At 40.2% G+C, this 19,589-nt stretch overlaps 1 protein-coding gene across 1 annotated transcript in view; it reads left to right on the forward strand.

The window, feature by feature from the left end:
* Positions 1–19,589, forward strand: part of Dnah7 (dynein axonemal heavy chain 7) — a 259,409-nt gene that overhangs the window by 141,671 nt on the left and 98,149 nt on the right. The window contains exons 41-44 of the mRNA XM_045148328.1: positions 5,304–6,176; positions 10,634–10,863; positions 16,670–17,000; positions 17,477–17,823. Of these exons, the coding sequence (XP_045004263.1) occupies positions 5,304–6,176; positions 10,634–10,863; positions 16,670–17,000; positions 17,477–17,823 (1,781 nt within the window). The remainder of the gene's footprint in view (positions 1–5,303; positions 6,177–10,633; positions 10,864–16,669; positions 17,001–17,476; positions 17,824–19,589) is intronic.

Here is a 19,589-nt window from a genome sequence, read left to right on the forward strand (position 1 = left end):
AGTGTTTGCTAATGGGTACCAGGTTTTGTTTCACGGTAATGAAAAGCTTTGGAATTCTATTATGGTTATGGTTCCACAACTTGTGAGTATTCCATTAACCAATGGATTATATATTTGGGACTGGGGATGTAATGTGTTTGCCTAGTATATGAAGGCCCTGGGTTTGATCCCCAACATGAAAGAAAGAAAGAAAGAGAGAAAGAGAGAGGGAGAAAGAGAGAGGGAGAAAGAGAGAGGGAGAAAGAGAGAGAAGTAAGACAGAAAGAAAGAAAAAGAAGGAAATAAGGAGAAAAATAATGAGAAAAAAGAGACAGAGAAAGAAGAAGGAAGGAAGCAATGAAGAAAGGAAGAAAGGAAAAGAGGAAGAAAACAAAGAGAAATATAGATAAAAAGATAAAGAAGAAAGAATGTTAATTATACCTTTTAAAATATGTAATTAAATACTTTGACATAAATCAATTCAAACCACAAAGCTCAAAGCACAGGTATGTTAGAAATTATGTCCTTTGAAACCATTTAAATTTATAACAGAAATTTTTACATGTCAACATTTAAAAAATATGTGAGGGCTGGAGAGATGGCTTAGTGGTTACACGCTTGCCTTTGAAGCCTAAGGACCCTGGTTCAAGGCTCGATTCCCCAGGACCCACATTAACCAGATGCGCAAGGGGGGCACATACATCTGGAGTTCCTTTACAGTGGCTGGAGGCCTTGGCATGCCATTCTCTCTCTCTGTCTCTCTCTCTCTCTCTCTCTCTCTCTCTCTCTCTCTCTCTCTCCCCTCTACCTCTACCTCTCTGTCTGTTTCTCTCAAATAAATAAATAAACATTTTTTTAAAAAAATATGTGAAGTGACCATACTGTAATGGTTCTCACTCAATATGTAATGAGAGAGGCAAAGTATGAGAAAGCATGGGGTGCTGCTAAGGTACAGGAAAAGACTGTATCTTCTCCATGGTGGTTCCATAGGTTCATGAATGCGCGAACATTCTTTACATACCTAATATTTTTTTATGCAAGAGAGCATGAGTGAGAGTGAGACGCGCACACACACAGAGAGAGAGAGAGAGAGAGAGAGAGAGAGAGAATTGGCACACTAGGGCCTCCAGTCATTGTAATCGAACTCCAGATGTGTGCACCACCTAGTGTGCATGTGCGACCTTGCACACTTGCATCACCTTGTGTCTGGCTTACATGGGACCTAGAGAGTTGAACATGGATCCTTAGGCTTCAGAAGCAAGTGTCTTAACCACTAAGCCATCTCTCCAACGCCATACTTAAGATGTTTAAACCTTGTATGAAGAAAGGAATTATGGGTGAGAAAAAAGGATCTGCCCACCACAATCTTCACAGATTTTAGGTTGTAGGTCTGCAGGTGGTGTAGTTACTTTCTTGTTGCTGGGACAAACACCTGACCAGAAGCAGCTTATGGGGACAAAGGGTTGACCTCCGTCGTTCAGATTCCAGGGGAAGCTTTATAATGGTAGAGGAAGCTGGCTCACTCCATCACACATCCATAGCAGGGACAAAAGCTAACAGCAGCAAGCATAAACATGCAAGAGAAAAATCTGTTCTCAAAAAACCTAGTAGGGCTGGACTCAAGATCTGCCCCTAATGACACCCCTCTTCCCCAGAGTTAGGGAGCAAGCTCAATAATAGCCAGAAACACCTCAGATCCAGGCACAGTGGCACGTGCCTTTAATCCCAGCACTCAGAAGACAGAAGCAGGAGGATCACTTAGAGTTTGATGCCAGCCTGAGACTACATAGTGAGTTCCAGGTCAGCCTGGACTACAGGGAGACCCTACCTCAAAAAAATAAAAATAAAAATAAAATAACAACCACCACAAAAATACTTCAGACTCTGGGGGACATACATTTATACTCAACCACCACAATCCATCCCTGGCCCCTGTAGACTCATGATTACCTCACAATGCAAATTGCATTTATTCTAACTTCAAAGATCCCCATAATCTTTGCAATTTTAATACTATTAAATTACCTCTTAACTGTGACCTCTGTAAAATCAAAACACAAATTAAATACTTCTAACACATAATGACACAGAATAAAGATTCCCATTGCAAAAAGGCATAACAAAGAGAGGCTGGACCGATGCAGAATCAATAACCAGCATATAAACATCAAACATCTGCCATTCCAAGTCCAGTATCTAAAACCAGAGATGATGGCTCTGTGTTTCCAATTCCACCCTTCCAACTGGGCTGCTCAAAGCCCAGGAAAAATCTATCTTGAATCAGTGGCTTTCCATGGCAGCCATTCCACAGTCATGAGATATCCAAAACATCTTCAGGTCTACACTGCAAACCACAGCTCATCTTCATAGCTCCATACGATAGCCTTACATACAGTATGGTCTCCAAATAGGGATTTCAACCCTGCTTCATGTTGCCGCATCTCAGCAGCTCCTGGAACAGTATACAATTCATGGTCTACTTTCCTGCATTTCATTATGCTTTCAAACCCAGTACCAGATGGGTGGCATAGCCAAATTTGTAAATCCAGAGGGGAATAAAGCTTGACCTTGAAGAGCAGGATTCTCCTCCATCAGTCTTCCTCCCAGCCACCTCCTTTTAAAACAATTTGCATTTTTATTAGCTTAAGCCTTCCATGAGTGGGTTTCATTCTCAGGCATCTTTTTCATGGTTCCAATGAAAAGCAGTTTTCCCACCCCACCCTTAATGGTGGTAATCTCCTCAGTAAGTGTAGCTTAAGTAACCTGAAACCAGTCTCTGTGCCTGTATCTTTAAACTTCCATGATTTTTTTTTCATAAACTGTATATTTTCTTATCTTTCTGTTCTATATCTTCACCAAGACCACCAGGCCATTACTTTTAAATTCAACTTTGATCAAATATTCGGGGATTGATTGGAACACAGCCAGCCTTTCGGCCAGGAGCTCAGTTCCAATAAAAGTCTTTCTTTTCCTTTTGAAAGTTCATAATCCAAGCTTTCACAGTCCACAATTCTCTCTGCATTTAGTATTTTCAAACTCTGTTTTCAGTAACTGCAAGTCTTCTTCAGTCCAAAGTAGCAAATCCTTCCACATTCCTTGTGCAAACACATTCCAAAAGACCAAAACCCACATGATCAAATTCATTGTAGAAATCACCCCATTTCTCAGTACCAAATTTCTATTCTAGTTAGTTTCTCATTGCTGGGACAAACACCCAGCCAGAAGCAGCTTATGGGAGAAAAGGGTTTATTTCATGCTTACAGATTCCAGGGGAAGCATTATTTCTGAGGAAGATGGCTCACTTTATCATACATTTATAGCAGCAAGACAAAAGCAAACACCAGCATGAACAGCCAGAGCTCAAACTGCTCTCAATACACCTGGTAGGCTGGACTCAAAATCTGCCATTAGTGCCTAGCAGGGCTATGCCTGCTAGAGGCTTAAATAGCAAGCTCAGTCTTAATCAAAAATACCTGAGGCTATGGGGGCATACATTTACATACACACCACAACAGGCCCAATGTGGTACTTGGAATCCACATTTCAATAAATGTCTTGGATGATTCCAACATAAGAGTGTTGACCATTTATGAGAAACACAGCCTCTTGTTCTTGTCAAATTGCCAACTGGATAATAATGTGACTAGTCACACTCATGTGCTGGTGCTCAAGCATGGAGTGGGTTTAATTTTGTCCCCTCCTCCCATAGGAATATTTGGCACTGAAGCCTTCATGACTTTGACCCAAGGAAATTATCATTGGCATATTATTGGAAATTGTCCAATAAAGAGCTTTAAGGGCTGGAGAGCTGCATTAGTAGTTAAGGCACTTGCCTGTGAAGACTAAGGACCCAGGTTTAATTCCCCAGTAGCCACTTAAGCCAGATGCACATGGTGGCACATGTACCTGGAGTTTGTTTGTAGGGACTAGAGGCCTCGCCGCATCTATTCTCTCACTCTCTCTCTCTCAAGTAAATGAGTAAAAATAAAATATTTTTTAAAAAGAAAAGAAATAGCTTCAGAAGTGGAGCACAGAGTAGGTTTAAATCAAACCATTTGCCCATGTAGCTGCTATTGTTTGAAATAAGGTTGGGTTTTCTAAACCAATGATCTGAAGTTCCTTCACATTAACACCTCAGTTCTCTAACATAACCCAATGCTAAGGCAGTTTGTCATCACTACCTGTTTCAGTTCTATCCTGTTTTAACACATGTTGACATTTTAGTACTGACACAAATGTATAAGATTTACAAAGTAGATATTCCCACGTCCATTTTAGACATGAAAAAGCTGCAACCTGTCCAATGTAGGAGAGCAGTCAAGACCTAAAGTTCTGCTGGAAACAATATGTACCATTTCTATCATGTGTGTGTTAGAATGATTTAAATGTCATGACAAAATGTTACAGGCCAAGTGGTTTAGTAATAGAAACTGCTTTTCTTATGGTCTGCAGACCACAGGTCCAAGACTGAGTACTATAATAGTTAAGGAAAGGGAGAGGAGTGAGTTGGGTAAACAAAAGCATACAAGAGAGCCAACCCTCCCTTTATCAGGACTCTAGAGCTCACAGATTAGGAACACTTTTGACTTCATTTGGCCTTAATCTCTCCTTAAAGTTCCTATCTCCTCGAAATGCAAGGGTGCATAACTCAGTTCACAGCAGACTGTAACCCTGGAATAGTCATATCAGCTTAAGGAAATAGTTGTTGGATGGGACAAACATGATCACTTATTGCAGTCCCATATTACATGCTGATGATCAGAGATTTATTTTAATATATTGCCTGCTGACATGACTTCCAACAAAATAACTAACAAATGTGTGAAACAATTGTCCCTCTACTTAGGACATTCCCTCTTATTAAAAATTCACTTTAAGACACAACAGATAACATCTATTGATTTAGCAATAACTTTCACAAAGTTTTCAGTCCTGGAAAAATAAAATTCTATTGGAAAATAAGATGTCAAATTTTGGACAGTAGTGCCCAGGCTCTGTGGTCTATGTGTGAGGGGACAGCAAAAACAGTCCCTAACCTTCTTCAGGTCTCTATTCTCTTTGTATCTGAACAGTCCCATCCCCAATCAGTTTTCATTTATTGATAGCTGAGTGTATTGGTTGTATCAAATCAAAATAATTATGAAATGAATATCTAAAGTAAACTTTAATATGAAATGCTCTTAATTAGACATTCTTTTGATAAAGCCCGTGGAATTGTTTAGACAGCATTTTATATCACCTGTTTTACACTTTGTAACTTAAATTCCAGAGATAATTAAACAACAACAAATGTGTTTCTAAAGTCCCTTCTTAACATTACTCAGGTCCTCAGAGTGTATTATGATCGCCTCCTGGATAATGCAGATAGAGGTTGGCTTATTAACTACATACAAGAAATTCTGAAAAATTACATGCAGGAAGATTTCCATGAGCTTTTTAAAGCCCTGGACTTTGACAACGATGGGGTAGTGGAAGAAGATGACTTACGGAGCCTAATGTTCTGTGACTTCCACGACCTCAAGCGCGAAGACACCAGCTACCGAGAAGTGGCCAACGTGGACGGCCTCCGGGTGGTGGTGGAGGCGCACCTGGAAGAGTTCAACAACATGAGCAAGAAGCCCATGAACCTGGTGCTGTTCCGCTTCGCCATCGAGCACGTCAGCAGGATCTCGCGCATCCTCAAGCAGCCCCGGAGCCACGCGCTGCTGGTGGGCGTCGGGGGCAGCGGGCGGCAGTCGCTCACCCGCCTGGCCGCCCACATGGCCGACTACGCCCTGTTCCAGGTGGAGATCTCCAAGGGCTACGGCACCCACGAGTGGCACGAGGACCTGAAAGTGGTCCTGAAGAAGTGCGCCGAGGGGGAGATGCAGGGCGTCTTCCTGTTCACCGACACGCAGATCAAGAGGGAGTCCTTCCTAGAGGACGTCAACAACCTGCTCAACGCCGGGGAGGTCCCCAACCTCTTCGCCCTGGACGAGAAGCAAGAGATCTGCGAAAAGATGCGCCAGCTGGATCGCCAGCGGGACAAGACCAAGCAGACGGACGGCAGCCCCATCGCGCTCTTCAACATGTTCATCGACCGCTGCCGCAACCAGCTGCACGTGGTCCTGGCCATGAGCCCCATCGGAGACGCGTTTCGGATCCGCCTCCGGAAATTCCCGGCCCTCGTGAACTGCTGCACCATCGACTGGTTTCAGGTACGTTCAGTCTCCATTAACCTCATGGCTTGCTTTTTTTTTTTTTTTTTTTTAATTTTTATTTATTTATTTATTTGAGAGCAACAGACACAGAAAGAAAGACAGATAGAGGGGGAGAGAGAGAATAGGCGCGCCAGGGCTTCCAGCCTCTGCAAACAAACTCCAGACGCGTGCGCCCCCTTGTGCATCTGGCTAACGTGGTCCACCGAAAGTTGTAGTTTGGCAAAGATTAAAAAAAAAAAAAAAAAAAAAAAATTTTTTTTTTTTTAGTCTACTGTGTTTTATGCACTTATGATTATAAAAATCACCATAGGAAATAGGTAAGAGTATATGTAGTCATGAATCTCAGTATTTATAGAAAATGTTAAAATTTGTGCGTGGGTCAGGTCTGGACAGGAAGCCTTCCCTAAAGAAAGCTTAATGGAGGTGTCCAAACAGACCCAGCACACAAAAGATGAAAGTGCCACGCTGGAGATGCCAATGAAGCGTTTGCATTTTTTTAAAGTGTTTGCATTTTTGATAACTGTAGATTTCTGTTGACTCCACAGATTGATATACTAATTTTTATTGTTTTTTAAAAATCCAGAATTTTATTTTACTTTTTTTTAAGCTATGTTGTTAGCAAACAGAGCACTTCCTTGTGTTTTTTTTTTTTGTTGTTGTTGTTTGTTTTTTTTTTTTGAAGGGGTTGTGGGGGAGGAACATGTTTCACATGTCTCTCAAGCTGGGGTGATGGGGAAAAGACCTTGCCCTGACACTATGGAAAGATTCCTCTTGGCTCCTGGGAGGAGGGATTCCCTGCTGTTGACATAATAGCCAACCTTGGCCCAGATGCCTTGGGGCATGAGAAAACCCCAAATCATTTTATATTCTCCCACTCCACTACCAGCACAGACTGAGCTCCTTTAAAACCAGAGAGCTGTTGGGACCTGACCCCTTAAAATTTGGCCAGTATGTCAGATGATCTGGATTTTGCAGTGACATAATTGAGATAATGTTTCTCACAAGAGCTGTAATATATTTTCTAAAAGGTTGTGGCTTTATGCTACCCCATAGGGACTGGCTGTTACCTTTATGACCACACAGTGAATACCATAGCCCCACTGAGGAGAGCCAGGGATATAGCAGCAGAAACAAGGGGATAAAAGAGTATAACCTGGTGTTGCAGTCCGGTTCGCATTGCTGGTAGAAATCACCCAACCAAGAGCAGCTTCTGGGAAAAGGGGGTTTATTTTGGCTTACAGGCTCGAGGGGAAGCTCCACAATGGCAGGGGAAAATGATGGCATGAGCAGAGGGTGGACATCACCCCCTGGCCAACATAAGGTGGACCACAGCAACAGGAGGGCGTGCCAAACACTGGCATGGGGAAACTGGCTATAAAGCCCATAAGCCCACCCCCAACAATACACTCCCTCCAGGAGGCATTAATTCCCAAATATCCATCAGCTGGGGAGCTAGCATTCACAACACCTAAGTTTATGGGGGACACCTGAATCAAACCACCACACCTGGTACATATATAAAATATTTTAATTTTTAAAATTTACTTTACTCATTTGAGAGAGAGAGAGAAAGGCAGATAGAGAATGGGCATCCCAGGGCCCCTAGCCACTGCAAATGAACTTCAGGGACATGTGCCACCTTGTACATATGGTTTATGTGGGTACTGGGAAATCAAATCTGGGTCCTTAGGCTTTGCAGGCAAGCGCCTTAAATGCTAAGCGATCCCTCCGCCTAAAATATTTTTTTAAAGACTGTGGCTTTTTCAGATTGATCATTCTTCCATTTTCATTTTATTTCCTGAAAGTCAGGGTCAGCTTGTACAGAGTTGTTAAACAACATGCTTCATGCGCAATGGCAAGCTTCTTTCTAAACTTTTTCTGCTCTGAGCATGAAATGAAGGCTTCATTGGATTTTATACTGACTTTCTGATTTTGTAGTCTGTACAAGAATGGAGTTTGAAAGTTGTTGTATATACTGTTAATAAGTGTCTGCCCTTGGCCTACCTGAAATACCATGATTATTTATGAAAAAATACCTTTAATAAAGCTGGACACAGTTTGGCTTGGAAAAAATAAGAAATCTAAAAAGAAATTGAAAATACTTTGAACTAAATAAAAATTAAAAGCTAAAAAAGAAAAAAAAAAAAGAACGCTTAATGAAGAAGACTGTGCACAGAATTGTAGACAGAACCAAAGGCGCCGCGGCAGGACTGTTGGCGTACTCTGGAACTGGGGGAGCAGAGACGAGAAGGGGGCCCGACCCCTGCGTGTAAAAGGGCAGAAGGAGAGTTGCTAAATCTCAGATAGTATGTAGCGCCATGGACTAGATAGGACTGCTAGACAGGAGCAAAAACCTATCGCTGGGCCACCTCTGTACCCCTACCTCTCCTTCCTCCACCCTCCGTCTCTTTCTACTAGCCAAATCCAACAAAGCTCAAAGGGAGCTGGGTATGGTGGCCCATGCCTTTGATCCTAGCACTTTGGAGGTAGAGGTAAGAAGACTGCTGTGAATTCAAGGCCAGCCTGGGTTATGGGATGAGTCCCAGATTAGCTTGGGTTAGGATGAGTCCCTGCCTCAAAAAAAAAGAAAGAAAGAAAGAGTGAGTTGAATCTTTATGGCTTTAATAGTATCATAACAAATTCTCTACATATCTAATTGAAAATTTGTATATTATGACAGAAATCCTGTGTGTGGATCTAGCACAGGAGTATTTTGAATTTGAAAATTTACAGACTCTACCTCAGCTTCCTTGTGAATTATCTCATGCACAACACACTTTCCTAAGCTATTTTGCTTTGTAGCAGGTCATAGTATAATAGCCAGAGACGAAGAGATGAAAAGGATAAACAAAATGATGATTCAATTTGAGTTTGTTTTCTAGTTAAATTAGCAAAAAACAACAAAAAAAATAAGTTTACAGACTGGGCTGATATATAGGGAGGGAACAAAGGCTTTTTTGTTTGTTTTTTTGAGGTAGGGTCTCACTCTGACCCAGCTGACCTGACCTTAAATTCACTATGTAGTCTCAGGCTGGCCTCGAACTCACAGTGATCCTTCTACCTCTGCCTCTTGAGTGCTGGGATAAAAGGTGTGCACCACCATGCCTGGCCAAAGGCTTTTTTGATATACAAGCTTGAAGAGGAAACTTGAAAGATAAAAATACCAGAATCAAGATCTTGACAGAAATATGAAAGTGTCACAGCAGGACTGGGTGGAAGGGAAGGAAATGACGAGAAAAAATTATAATGACAGGAGCAGAGGAACTGAGAAGGAAGTGTATCAAGGCCAGAAAGGTGGGAAAGGCCAAATCAGGTAAAGATTCCTAAATACTTTGAAAAGATCCCTCTGGCAGCTGTCTGGAGAATGAAGGCAGCTAGAGAACTTACACTTTGCTGGTGTATTCAGGCAGATGCTGGTAAAAGCTTGAATCGGGATGGCATGGTTGGAGTAGAAGGAAGGAAAGGGCTTATAGATGTTTCAGGGGTGATTGCTGCAGGACCTGCTCATACACAGATGAGGGGCGAAGAAGACTGCTAGATGAAGGGTGTTTACACTCGGCCATCTCGGTGAACGGAGTTTATCGAGTCGGGGAAGATTACAGTTTTTGAGTTAGAAATGTCTATGTGCCATTCAAGAGATATCAATGAAATATTTATGTGGGCTGGAGAGATGGCTTAGCGGTTAAGCGCTTGCCTGTGAAGCCTAAGGACCCCAGTTCGAGGCTCAGTTCCCCAGGTCCCACGTTAGCCAGATGCACAAGGGGGTGCACGCGTCTGGAGTTCGTTTGCAGAGGCTGGAAGCCCTGGCGCGCCCATCTCTCTCTCTCTCCCTCTATCTGTCTTTCTCCCTGTGTCTGTCGCTCTCAAATAAATAAATTAAAAAAAAAAAGAAATATTTATGTATATGACTCTTGTGTTTGGAGCAGGGTAGGAGGAAGATAATAACATTTTACCTCAGAGAATAGTTAAGAAAATTAAATGAGGGCTGGAGAGATGGCTTAGTGGTTAAGGTGCTTGCCTGCAAAGCCTAAGGACCCCAGCTCAGTTCTCTAGATGCACAAGATGGCACATGTGTCTGGAGTTTGTTTGCAGTGGCTAGAGGCGCTGGAATGCCCACTTTTTTCTCTCTCTTTCTAATAAATAAATAAAAATTTAAAATATATTTTTAAAAAAGGAAATTAAATGAGACAATACCAGTGAGATACACACAGAAACAGAATGGGTTTAGTTCCTTTTGCCCTCCTTGTTCCTGCAGTACCTATGAGCAACTTCTCCAATTCCAAAGCAAATCATGTCACATGTATAGCTGTTTCCATTCTTCCCTAAACAGGCAACTGCCTGAGGAGAGCCCCTGGGACATGTCTCTACTTCTCATCCCTTATCTCTCACATCCATACATCGTAAATGGGTGCACTAATAGCAGTTTCATATTAACACATTTGTCTTAAATTTAGTCGTGGCCTGAAGATGCACTGGAGGCAGTTGCCTCACGGTTCTTGGAAGAAATTGAAATGTCAGAGGAAATACGAAATGGCTGTATCGACATGTGTAAAAGCTTCCACACTTCTACCATAAGCCTATCAACATCCTTCTATAATGAACTTCAAAGATACAATTATGTGACTCCCACCTCTTACCTTGAGTTAATCTCTACCTTCAAGCTGCTGTTAGAAAAGAAAAGAAGGTAAAGATGAAATTTCATATTTTTAAGTAAGCCATAGCAGTTAAAAATGTTTGTACAAAAATGGCATAGTAATGATGCAATAGAAATATTTGTCCTGTAAAAGTACTGTTTTATTAAGGCTTTAAGTGATTCAAATGTTTAACACTTTGAGAGTAGGAAACATATCTTACCCTTAGATATAATTGTATTATGTAGTATACTGTAAGTGGATAATTTCAGTTGTTGAAAAAATAAAGGCATGCCTTCTGCACTGTGGTAAAACCCCGGGCTTCTTTGACAGCGATGCTGAGGAAGCACCATTAGGGAACATTAAGGACTGGATAATACATACTTTCTTTTTGATTTCTGAATAACCACGACTCCAGAAATAGCCACTCAATTTAAATAATTAAGTGCCACTGTATAGTAAATTGATATTTGAAAATTTCCAAAACTTATATGCTATAGGAAATGTCAAGGGGTGTTTTAAGAAAAGTTTACTTCAATCTTTCATTAGTTTTAAAAATCAATACTTAGCGTATATAGTCTAAAATTTAAAACTTACAAACATTAAGCTAGAAAGTACAATGTTAGAAAATTTTAGTGGTTTCCTTTAATGAATCTTCTATTAATATTTTTGTCACATTCAAAAATATATTTAAACAAGTTTTATAGTGTTTTTATATGTTTGATAAATTTTATCTCTTAGGTTTTGATTTAATAAGCCAAATTTAGGTACTTAAATAATGTATAAATCTAATGAGTTAAACATTCATTTTGTGAGCCTTATGTTCCTCCACATGTTTAAACATTGCCTATCAAATCCCTAGGTTTTCTTTAAACTAAAAACATAGATCATATTCTTTGGCCCAATTACACAATATTTTTTAGTTATTTATTTATTTATTTATTTATTTTTGAGGTAGGGTCTCACTCTAGTCCCGGCTCTACTGGAATTCACTACGTAGTCTCAGTGTGGCCTTGAACTCAACAGCAATCCTCCTACTTCTGACTCCCAAGTGTGTGTGCCACTACACCTGGTTTATTTTTATTTTTTAATATGTTTTATCTACTTATTTGGGGGGGAGAGAGAGAGAGAGGAAGAGGCAGATACATATATAGAAAGAATGAGTACACCAGGGCTCTAGCCACTGCAAATAAACTCAAGACACACATGCTACCTTGTGCATCTGTCTTATGTGCAACCTGGGGAATCAAACCAGGGTCCTTTGGCTTTTCAGGCAAGTACCTTAACTGCTAAGCCATCTCTCCAGCCCTGTGTTGGAGTTTTGAGACTAACCTGTTGACATAACAGAATGAGTGCTCTTATAATATCAAAAATACTTAAATGGATTTTCCTTAACATAAACTATTAATACTATGGTTTGGTATTTATTATATATCTCCATACTTAATTCTAAATCTCCCGGAGGCCAGGCCACTATCTCAATAATTTTGAAGTGCCTTTTCTCATATTGACTAGGATGTTACCTGGAGACTGTCAGGGCATCCCTCATCTACAGTTATGCTGGCTCTTGCATGATCTCCGCAGCTAGACTGTTCTAGTCACTGCACCCATGCCCTGTGAAACATGCCATTGATAATTTTTCCATCTACATAATATATTTGCAACTCCACCCCAGGCTGTTGCATGACCTGGCGGGATGTTATTATTTCTTCTGCTCTCAAGATATTTGCCTTTCCTTATAGATCTTATGATTCTTTAGTAAAGGAATTTTGCCATTTCCCCATTCCGGAGGATCAAACACTCATGGAGATTCTGATTAGATATTGGAGGACATCATTATGAACAAAGCTTTGATTGTGTGCTTATAATATTTTAAGTCATCCTAACTTAAAGATTATAATAATGAGATATAAATTTTGTAAGAAGATTAAGGGTTCATGGCTTTCTAGGCATTTTCAAATATTCTTTTCTTTAATTTTTTTATCTTTTGATTTTTGTCTTGCAAATTAAAAACTTAAATTTTCCTTTACCTCGGTTAGAATTCCAGCCCTGTCACTTCACAGTAGCTAAAGCCTTCAGATCCATTAACATCCAGTTACAAACTAGAAGCAAGTTATCAGATCACCTGCCAAGAAGCCAGTTGGTTGAGCTAGCAAAGGTTCACATGGGATAAAGCATAGCATTGAAGCTGTCTCGTGCTGGCAGGGGTGAGACCTTCCTGGGCCTGCTGCACAGGTTTTGATTGAGATTGAATTCACACATTACAGCATTGTGTATCAGGTGCCTCGATTCCCATTACCATCAAGTGCACTGCTCACTGAGAGAGAATTCATCACACATCAAAACGTGTCATGCCCTCCCTTGTGTTTGTTTTTTCCTGTGGCAATTTTTTTCAGTGTTTTTCTGGGCACGTTGTAGAGCCCAAGCAGGTTTGCCACGCTATTCTTTAAAGGATTTCTAAAATGTGTTACCTTTTACTTTGAGACATTCCATAAGGGTTTTCAAAATGAAATGTTATAAACTAAGAATCTTCTCTCTAGAGAACATATGAATATACACACATATTTCAAAGAACATTAAATATTAAGAACTTCAAATCATTATCTTATTTCTTTTATAGAAATGTTTATTTAAGAAAGAGAAAGAGGCAGATATATATATATATATATACATATACATATACATATACATATACATATATATATATATATATATATATATATATATATATATATATATGGGGGGAGAGAGAGAGAAAAAGAGAGAGAAAGGTAGAGAATGGGTGTGCCAGGGCCTCTAGCCACTGCAAGTGAAACCAGATGCATGTGCCACCTTGTGCATCTGGCTTACATGGATACTGGGAAATCGAACTTGGGTCCTTAGGCTTTTTTTTTTTTTTTTTTTTTTTTTTGATTTTTCGAGGTAGGGTCTCACTGTCTCAGGCTGATCTGGATTTAACTGCATAGTCTCAGGGTAGCCTCAGATTCACAGCGATCCTCCTACCTCTGCCTCCCGAGTACTGGGATTAAAGGTGTGCACCACCACACCTGCCTTCCTTAGGCTTTTTAAGGTAAGTGCCTAAACCACTAAGCCATCTCTCCATCCCTCATTGTCTTATTTCTAATCATTTTTTATTACTTTATAATCAGTGCACCAAAAAGTGTTGGACTTTATCATCTATCTCACTTATCTCTTATATCTTTATAAATAATTCCTATTTTAAGATGTAATACTTTTTGTGATGTGACCAATTTTTAAATACAGGGTCTCCATGTGTAACACACTCTTACTTATTATATAGCTCAACCATTCTGCCCTCAAACTTATAATTCTCCTGCCTCGGCCTCCCAAGTGTTAGAAAGACATAAGAAATCTTTTTTTAAAAAAAAGTTATTTTTATTTATTTATTTGAGAGTGACAGACACAGAGAGAAAGACAGATAGAGGGAGAGAGAGAGATGGGCGCGCCAGGGCTTCCAGCCTCTGCAAACGAACTCCAGACGTGTGCGCCCCCTGTGCATCTGGCTAACGTGGGACCTGGGGAACTGAGCCTCGAACCAGGGTCCTTAGGCTTCACAGGCAAGTGCTTAACCACTAAGCCATCTCTCCAGCCCAAGAAATCTTAAATGCATTTTAACCTATAACACTATTATAAATAATAGACTTTGGACAGTGAAGTCTGTTTGAAATAAGAGATTATTAAAAGAGTTTTGTAATAGTAATGGTGTGGGAAGCAACTTACAGGGGTGACCAGCTTGAGTGATGCATTGCTCATTTTATATACAATGTACTCCTGAATTTTTGTTGTATACCTGGTGTTGCAGTCAGGTTTGAATTCCTGGCAGAAAACACTCTACCAAGAGCAGTTTGTAGGGAAGAGGGGGATTAATTTTGGCTTATAGACTCGAGGGGAAATTTCATGATGGCAGGGGAAAATAATAGCATGAGCAGAGGGTGGACATTCCCTCCTGCCCAACGTCAGATGAACAACAGGAACAGGAGAGTATGCCAAAAGCTGGCAAGAGAAAACTGGCTGTAACACCCGTAAGACCACCCCCACCAATACGCTGCTCTAGGAGAATTCAGTTCTGAAATAGTCATCAGCTGGGGACCTAAGGAGTCAGAACATATAAGTTTGTGGTGGACACCTGAATCAAACCACCACATTCTGCCCCTGGCCCCCATAAACTGATAATCGTACATGATGTAAAATATAACACATTCAGTCCAACTTTAAAAGGCTCTATAGTTTTTAATCAATCTTAATGATGTTCAAACATCCCTATAATCCAAAGTCTTTTAACTGAGTCATAGTACCAAAAAACCCCATAATGGCACAGAATAAACATTCATACTGAAAAAGATGGCATGGGCATAGCAAAGAAATATTCCACCAATACAAAATCTAAACAGGGCAAACATCAAACTTTGTAGCTCCAAGTCCAACTCTAGTCAGTGACAAGTCTCCAGGTTATAATTCTAACCAGTGGCAAGTTTCTGGAATTCCAATTCTGCCCCTCCAGCTAGGCTACTCACAGTCCTGGAAAACATCTGGTGCTGGCAGCTCTTCTTGGCAGCCATCCCATAGTCTTGGCATCTCCACTGCAATCCATAGTTCATCCTCATGGCTCCACCAGGTAATTATACAGGTAATCCAACAAGCCTGGGTCACACTACTCATGGCCATTTCCAAAGTACAAAACCATGTTGCAAATTCAGTGACCCTCTCTTTCTTGCATTTGTTATACTCCATAATACCAGGTGGGCTGCCAATTTGTTAATCCGGGGGAGGAGGGAGATAAAGCAGATTTTGAATAGGACACTCCTTCAACATTCAGGCCTCTTCAAAAGAGTCTGCATTCTTTCTATTATTCCAATGCAGATTAGCTGTCCCAGTGTCAAAGGTTATAATCTCTAATACAATTGCAGCTGAGTGGGCAGAAGTTTTGGCTCAAAGATTTTATTTCTGTACCATCTCCCTCTGTTCACACCAGTCCATTTCTATGCATTGCAACCCTGCACAAGTTTCTGGGACACAGCATAAGAGCAAGTCTCTCACACCAACTGTTTCTAGCCCAATCTAGACAAAGCTCCTTCTCACCATTATAAGCCAAACCTCACAATCCTTAGTTCTTACTGCATTCAGGTCTTTCAAATCTGACCAGAATGGCCCATAAAGCTGTACTTACAGCAAGGCAAGACATTTCTTGGGCCAAGATTTCAAATTCTTCCACATTCCTCCTGCAAATCAGTTCCAAAAGACCAAAAGCCACACAGTCAGGTTTCTAGCAGTAATAACACCACTTCTTGGAACCAATTTTACTGTTGCAGTCAGGTTTGCATTGCTAGCAGAAAACACCCAACCAAGAGCAGCTTGTGAAAAAAAGGGGGTTATTTTGGCTTACAGACTCAAGGGGAAGCTCCATGATGGCAGGGGAAAATGGTGGCATGGGCAGAGAGTGGACACCACGTCCTGGCCATCCCATGATATTAAGTCTTTATCAAGATAATAGGGTTTTTTGTTTGGTTGGGTTTTTGTTTGTTGTTGTTGTTGTTTTTCAAAGTTCAGTCTCACTCTAGCCCAGAATGACCTGGAATTCACTCTTTAGTCTCAAGGTGGCCTTGAACTTATAGCAGTTTTCTACCTCTGTGTCTCAAGTGCTGGGGTTAAAGGTGTGCACCAGCAAACCTGGCTGAGCTCACACTTTCAGTAAATGTTGATACATACAAAAGCTTTGCAGATCACTCTTTTGTATATGCATTGAAAAGGGCCATAAAGCTCAAGCACACTGAAGTGTTTCCCTGATGTAGAATACTGGTGCTCATGTCTAACCTCACTCATTTCATCTGCTTGCTTTAGTGAAGTCATGAAAATGAAGAGGAGGTATGAAGTGGGTTTGGATAAGCTAGATTCTGCTGCATCTCAGGTTGCCACAATGCAGTTAAAGTTGGAGGCTCTGCAACCCCAGTTAAAAGAAACCAGCAAACAGGTGGATCAAATGATGCTAACTATTGAGAGGGAGTCAATAGAGGTGGCAAAAACAGAAAAAATTGTGAAAGCTGATGAAACCATAGCGAACGAGCAAGCCATGGCTGCCAAAGCCATCAAGGATGAGTGTGATGCCGATCTGGCAGAAGCCTTACCCATCCTGGAGTCCGCGTTGTCTGCCCTGGATACGCTTACTGCGCAGGTGAGAGCTGATTCTGCCACTTTATGGAAACACGCAAGCACTGCCTAGATGCTGTAACATTCAGCACCACAATCTAGTTTGTCAGGCAAATTAATGTGAAAATTTAATGAAAGTGTAAAGACTTTCAAATTGGCAAAAGGATTCCCCAGTTCACGTGGGGGAAAAAAAAATCATGTTTATGAGAAAGCCACTTTTGAAAAGGAACAAAGCTGCCAGAAGATGTAATACATCATAAATGAGACAGTTCTTTCAAGAGCCTTATACAACTTTACACTGTAGCAGTATAATCTCCCAAAATTCATTCTGTTGTGTTTTCCTCTAGGCCAGGCTCATCAAAATTCTTGCCATAGTTCAATCACAACAATCCACAGAGTGAGTTTTTGTATCTTAAGGCTTAGTTTGAATGGAGTAACCAATTGCAGAGGTTGCAGAAACAAACATTTCTCTTTTTAATAATTGGCATGTTGCTTTTCAAGGACATCACAGTGGTAAAATCCATGAAGAGCCCCCCTGCTGGTGTTAAGCTTGTCATGGAAGCTATTTGCATCTTGAAAGGCATCAAAGCTGACAAAATCCCTGACCCAACAGGCTCAGGAAAAAAAATTGAGGATTTCTGGGGCCCAGCTAAGAGACTTCTTGGAGACATAAGATTTCTGCAGTCACTTCATGAGTATGACAAGGACAACATTCCTGCAGCCTATATGAATATCATAAGGAAAAATTATATTCCCAATCCAGATTTTGTTCCAGAAAAGATTCGAAATGCTTCAACAGCTGCTGAAGGTCTGTGCAAATGGGTCATAGCAATGGATTCCTATGACAAGTAAGTATCAGTGAGAAGAAATCTAACTGGTATGTTTTGATTACATGTTTATCATTAAGAAAATATTAAACTTAAAGGCTATGTAAATGAAAATCTCTTAAGAAAAACATGCATGACTCTGCTATGTGTTTATATATTTACTTAAGGAAAAATCTTATTTTTTTAAAAAAAGAAAAATATCCGAACCTAGCAAAGACCCCAATCTGGGTCTCTAAGTAGGCTTCCAATTTTCTGGAACTTTGCTCCTGTGCTCTTGGGCAGTAGCCCTGCATTCTTGTCTCTTTCCCTCTCTTAAGCATTTTAAGGTCTATAATTACTGTAAGAAAATCTTTTTAGACTTCAATAAAAGAGAGAAAAAACAATTGAGAAGAATATTCTTTAAGTTTTCAAGTATTTTCAGTTGGTGGTTTATCATGAGATAAACTCCCAGATTCTTTTCATACATTCTACTTCAATATGTTGCTTTGCTTTAAGTTCATAAAGAAATTCCAGGGTTGTAGCTGAGTGGTACAGTGTCTGCCTAGAGTGCAAAAGGCAGTGGGCTAAGGTTCAGTCTCACACAGATGTTTAGTTGGATAAAGAAGTACTTCATGAATCCCTAATATCTTTAGAATCCTTAGGGGACCTTAGACAACACTTTGAAAACACTTAGATAATATTATACAATATGAGGAGCCTTTTGATGGTTATATGAGAATTATTTATGCTGTGCACAAGATGAATAAAAACTATTTTTCCAAAACCAACTACTATAGGATATATTTTAAACACATATTCAGTTTGAATCATTATACATATGTAAGTGATATATATGTTGAAACCATGATATATCATTTATGATAAATTTTAATTTCACATTTTTATAACTTCTTTGAAAAGAACAGGACTGACCCTAGTTTTTGGATTCTAAGAAGTTAGATCCATTCTTTTTCCTGTGTAATCCTTTGTTTTCATATACATATTTATAAGACAAGCTTTTGTTAAAGATATGTTCTAAGATTTTCTTAAAAAGAGTAATATAGGGGCTGGGGAGATGGCTTAGGGGTCAGGGTGCTTGTTTGCAAGGCCTATTGGTCCAGGTTCGATTCCCCAGTACCCACACAGGGCCAGATATACAGGGTGGTACATGTGTCTGTAGTTCAGTTGTGGCAGAAGGCCCTGGAATGCCCATATTCTCATGTTCTCTCTCTCTCTGAAATAAATAAGTAAAAATAATTGAACAAAGATGAAATGATAAATGTAAAATACCTCCCCCTTTCCTCTTCAGAATTAGGTTCTAACCAGTTAACACTTGCTTCCACCCTATTCTATTTTTCTGAAAACCACCAAAGTTCACCGAATATACATATATGTTATGTATTTACTATACATATATATTTCTTTTAAAATGTATTGCCTTATTTGTACAAAATAATGGGTTTGGGCTGGAGAAATGGCTTAGCGGTTAAGCGCTTACCTGTGAAGCCAAAGGACCCTGGTTCGAGGTTTGATTCCCCAGGACCCATGTTAGCCAGATACACAAGGGGGCGCATGAGTCTGGAGTTCGTTTGCAGTGGCTGGAGGACCTGGCACACCCATTCTCTCTATTTCTCTCTATCTGCCTCTTTCTCTGTCTGTTGCTGTCAAATAAATAGATGAAAATTAAAAAAAAATAAATAATGGGTTTAATTTTGCCATTTTCAGACTTTTGTTTTTTTGTTTTTTCAAGGTAGGGTCTCACTCTTGCCCAGGCTTGAACTCACAGCAATCCTCCTACCTCTGCCTCC

Source organism: Jaculus jaculus, chromosome 4 (genome assembly GCF_020740685.1).
Source record: "Jaculus jaculus isolate mJacJac1 chromosome 4, mJacJac1.mat.Y.cur, whole genome shotgun sequence".
Taxonomy (NCBI): Eukaryota; Metazoa; Chordata; class Mammalia; order Rodentia; family Dipodidae; genus Jaculus; species Jaculus jaculus.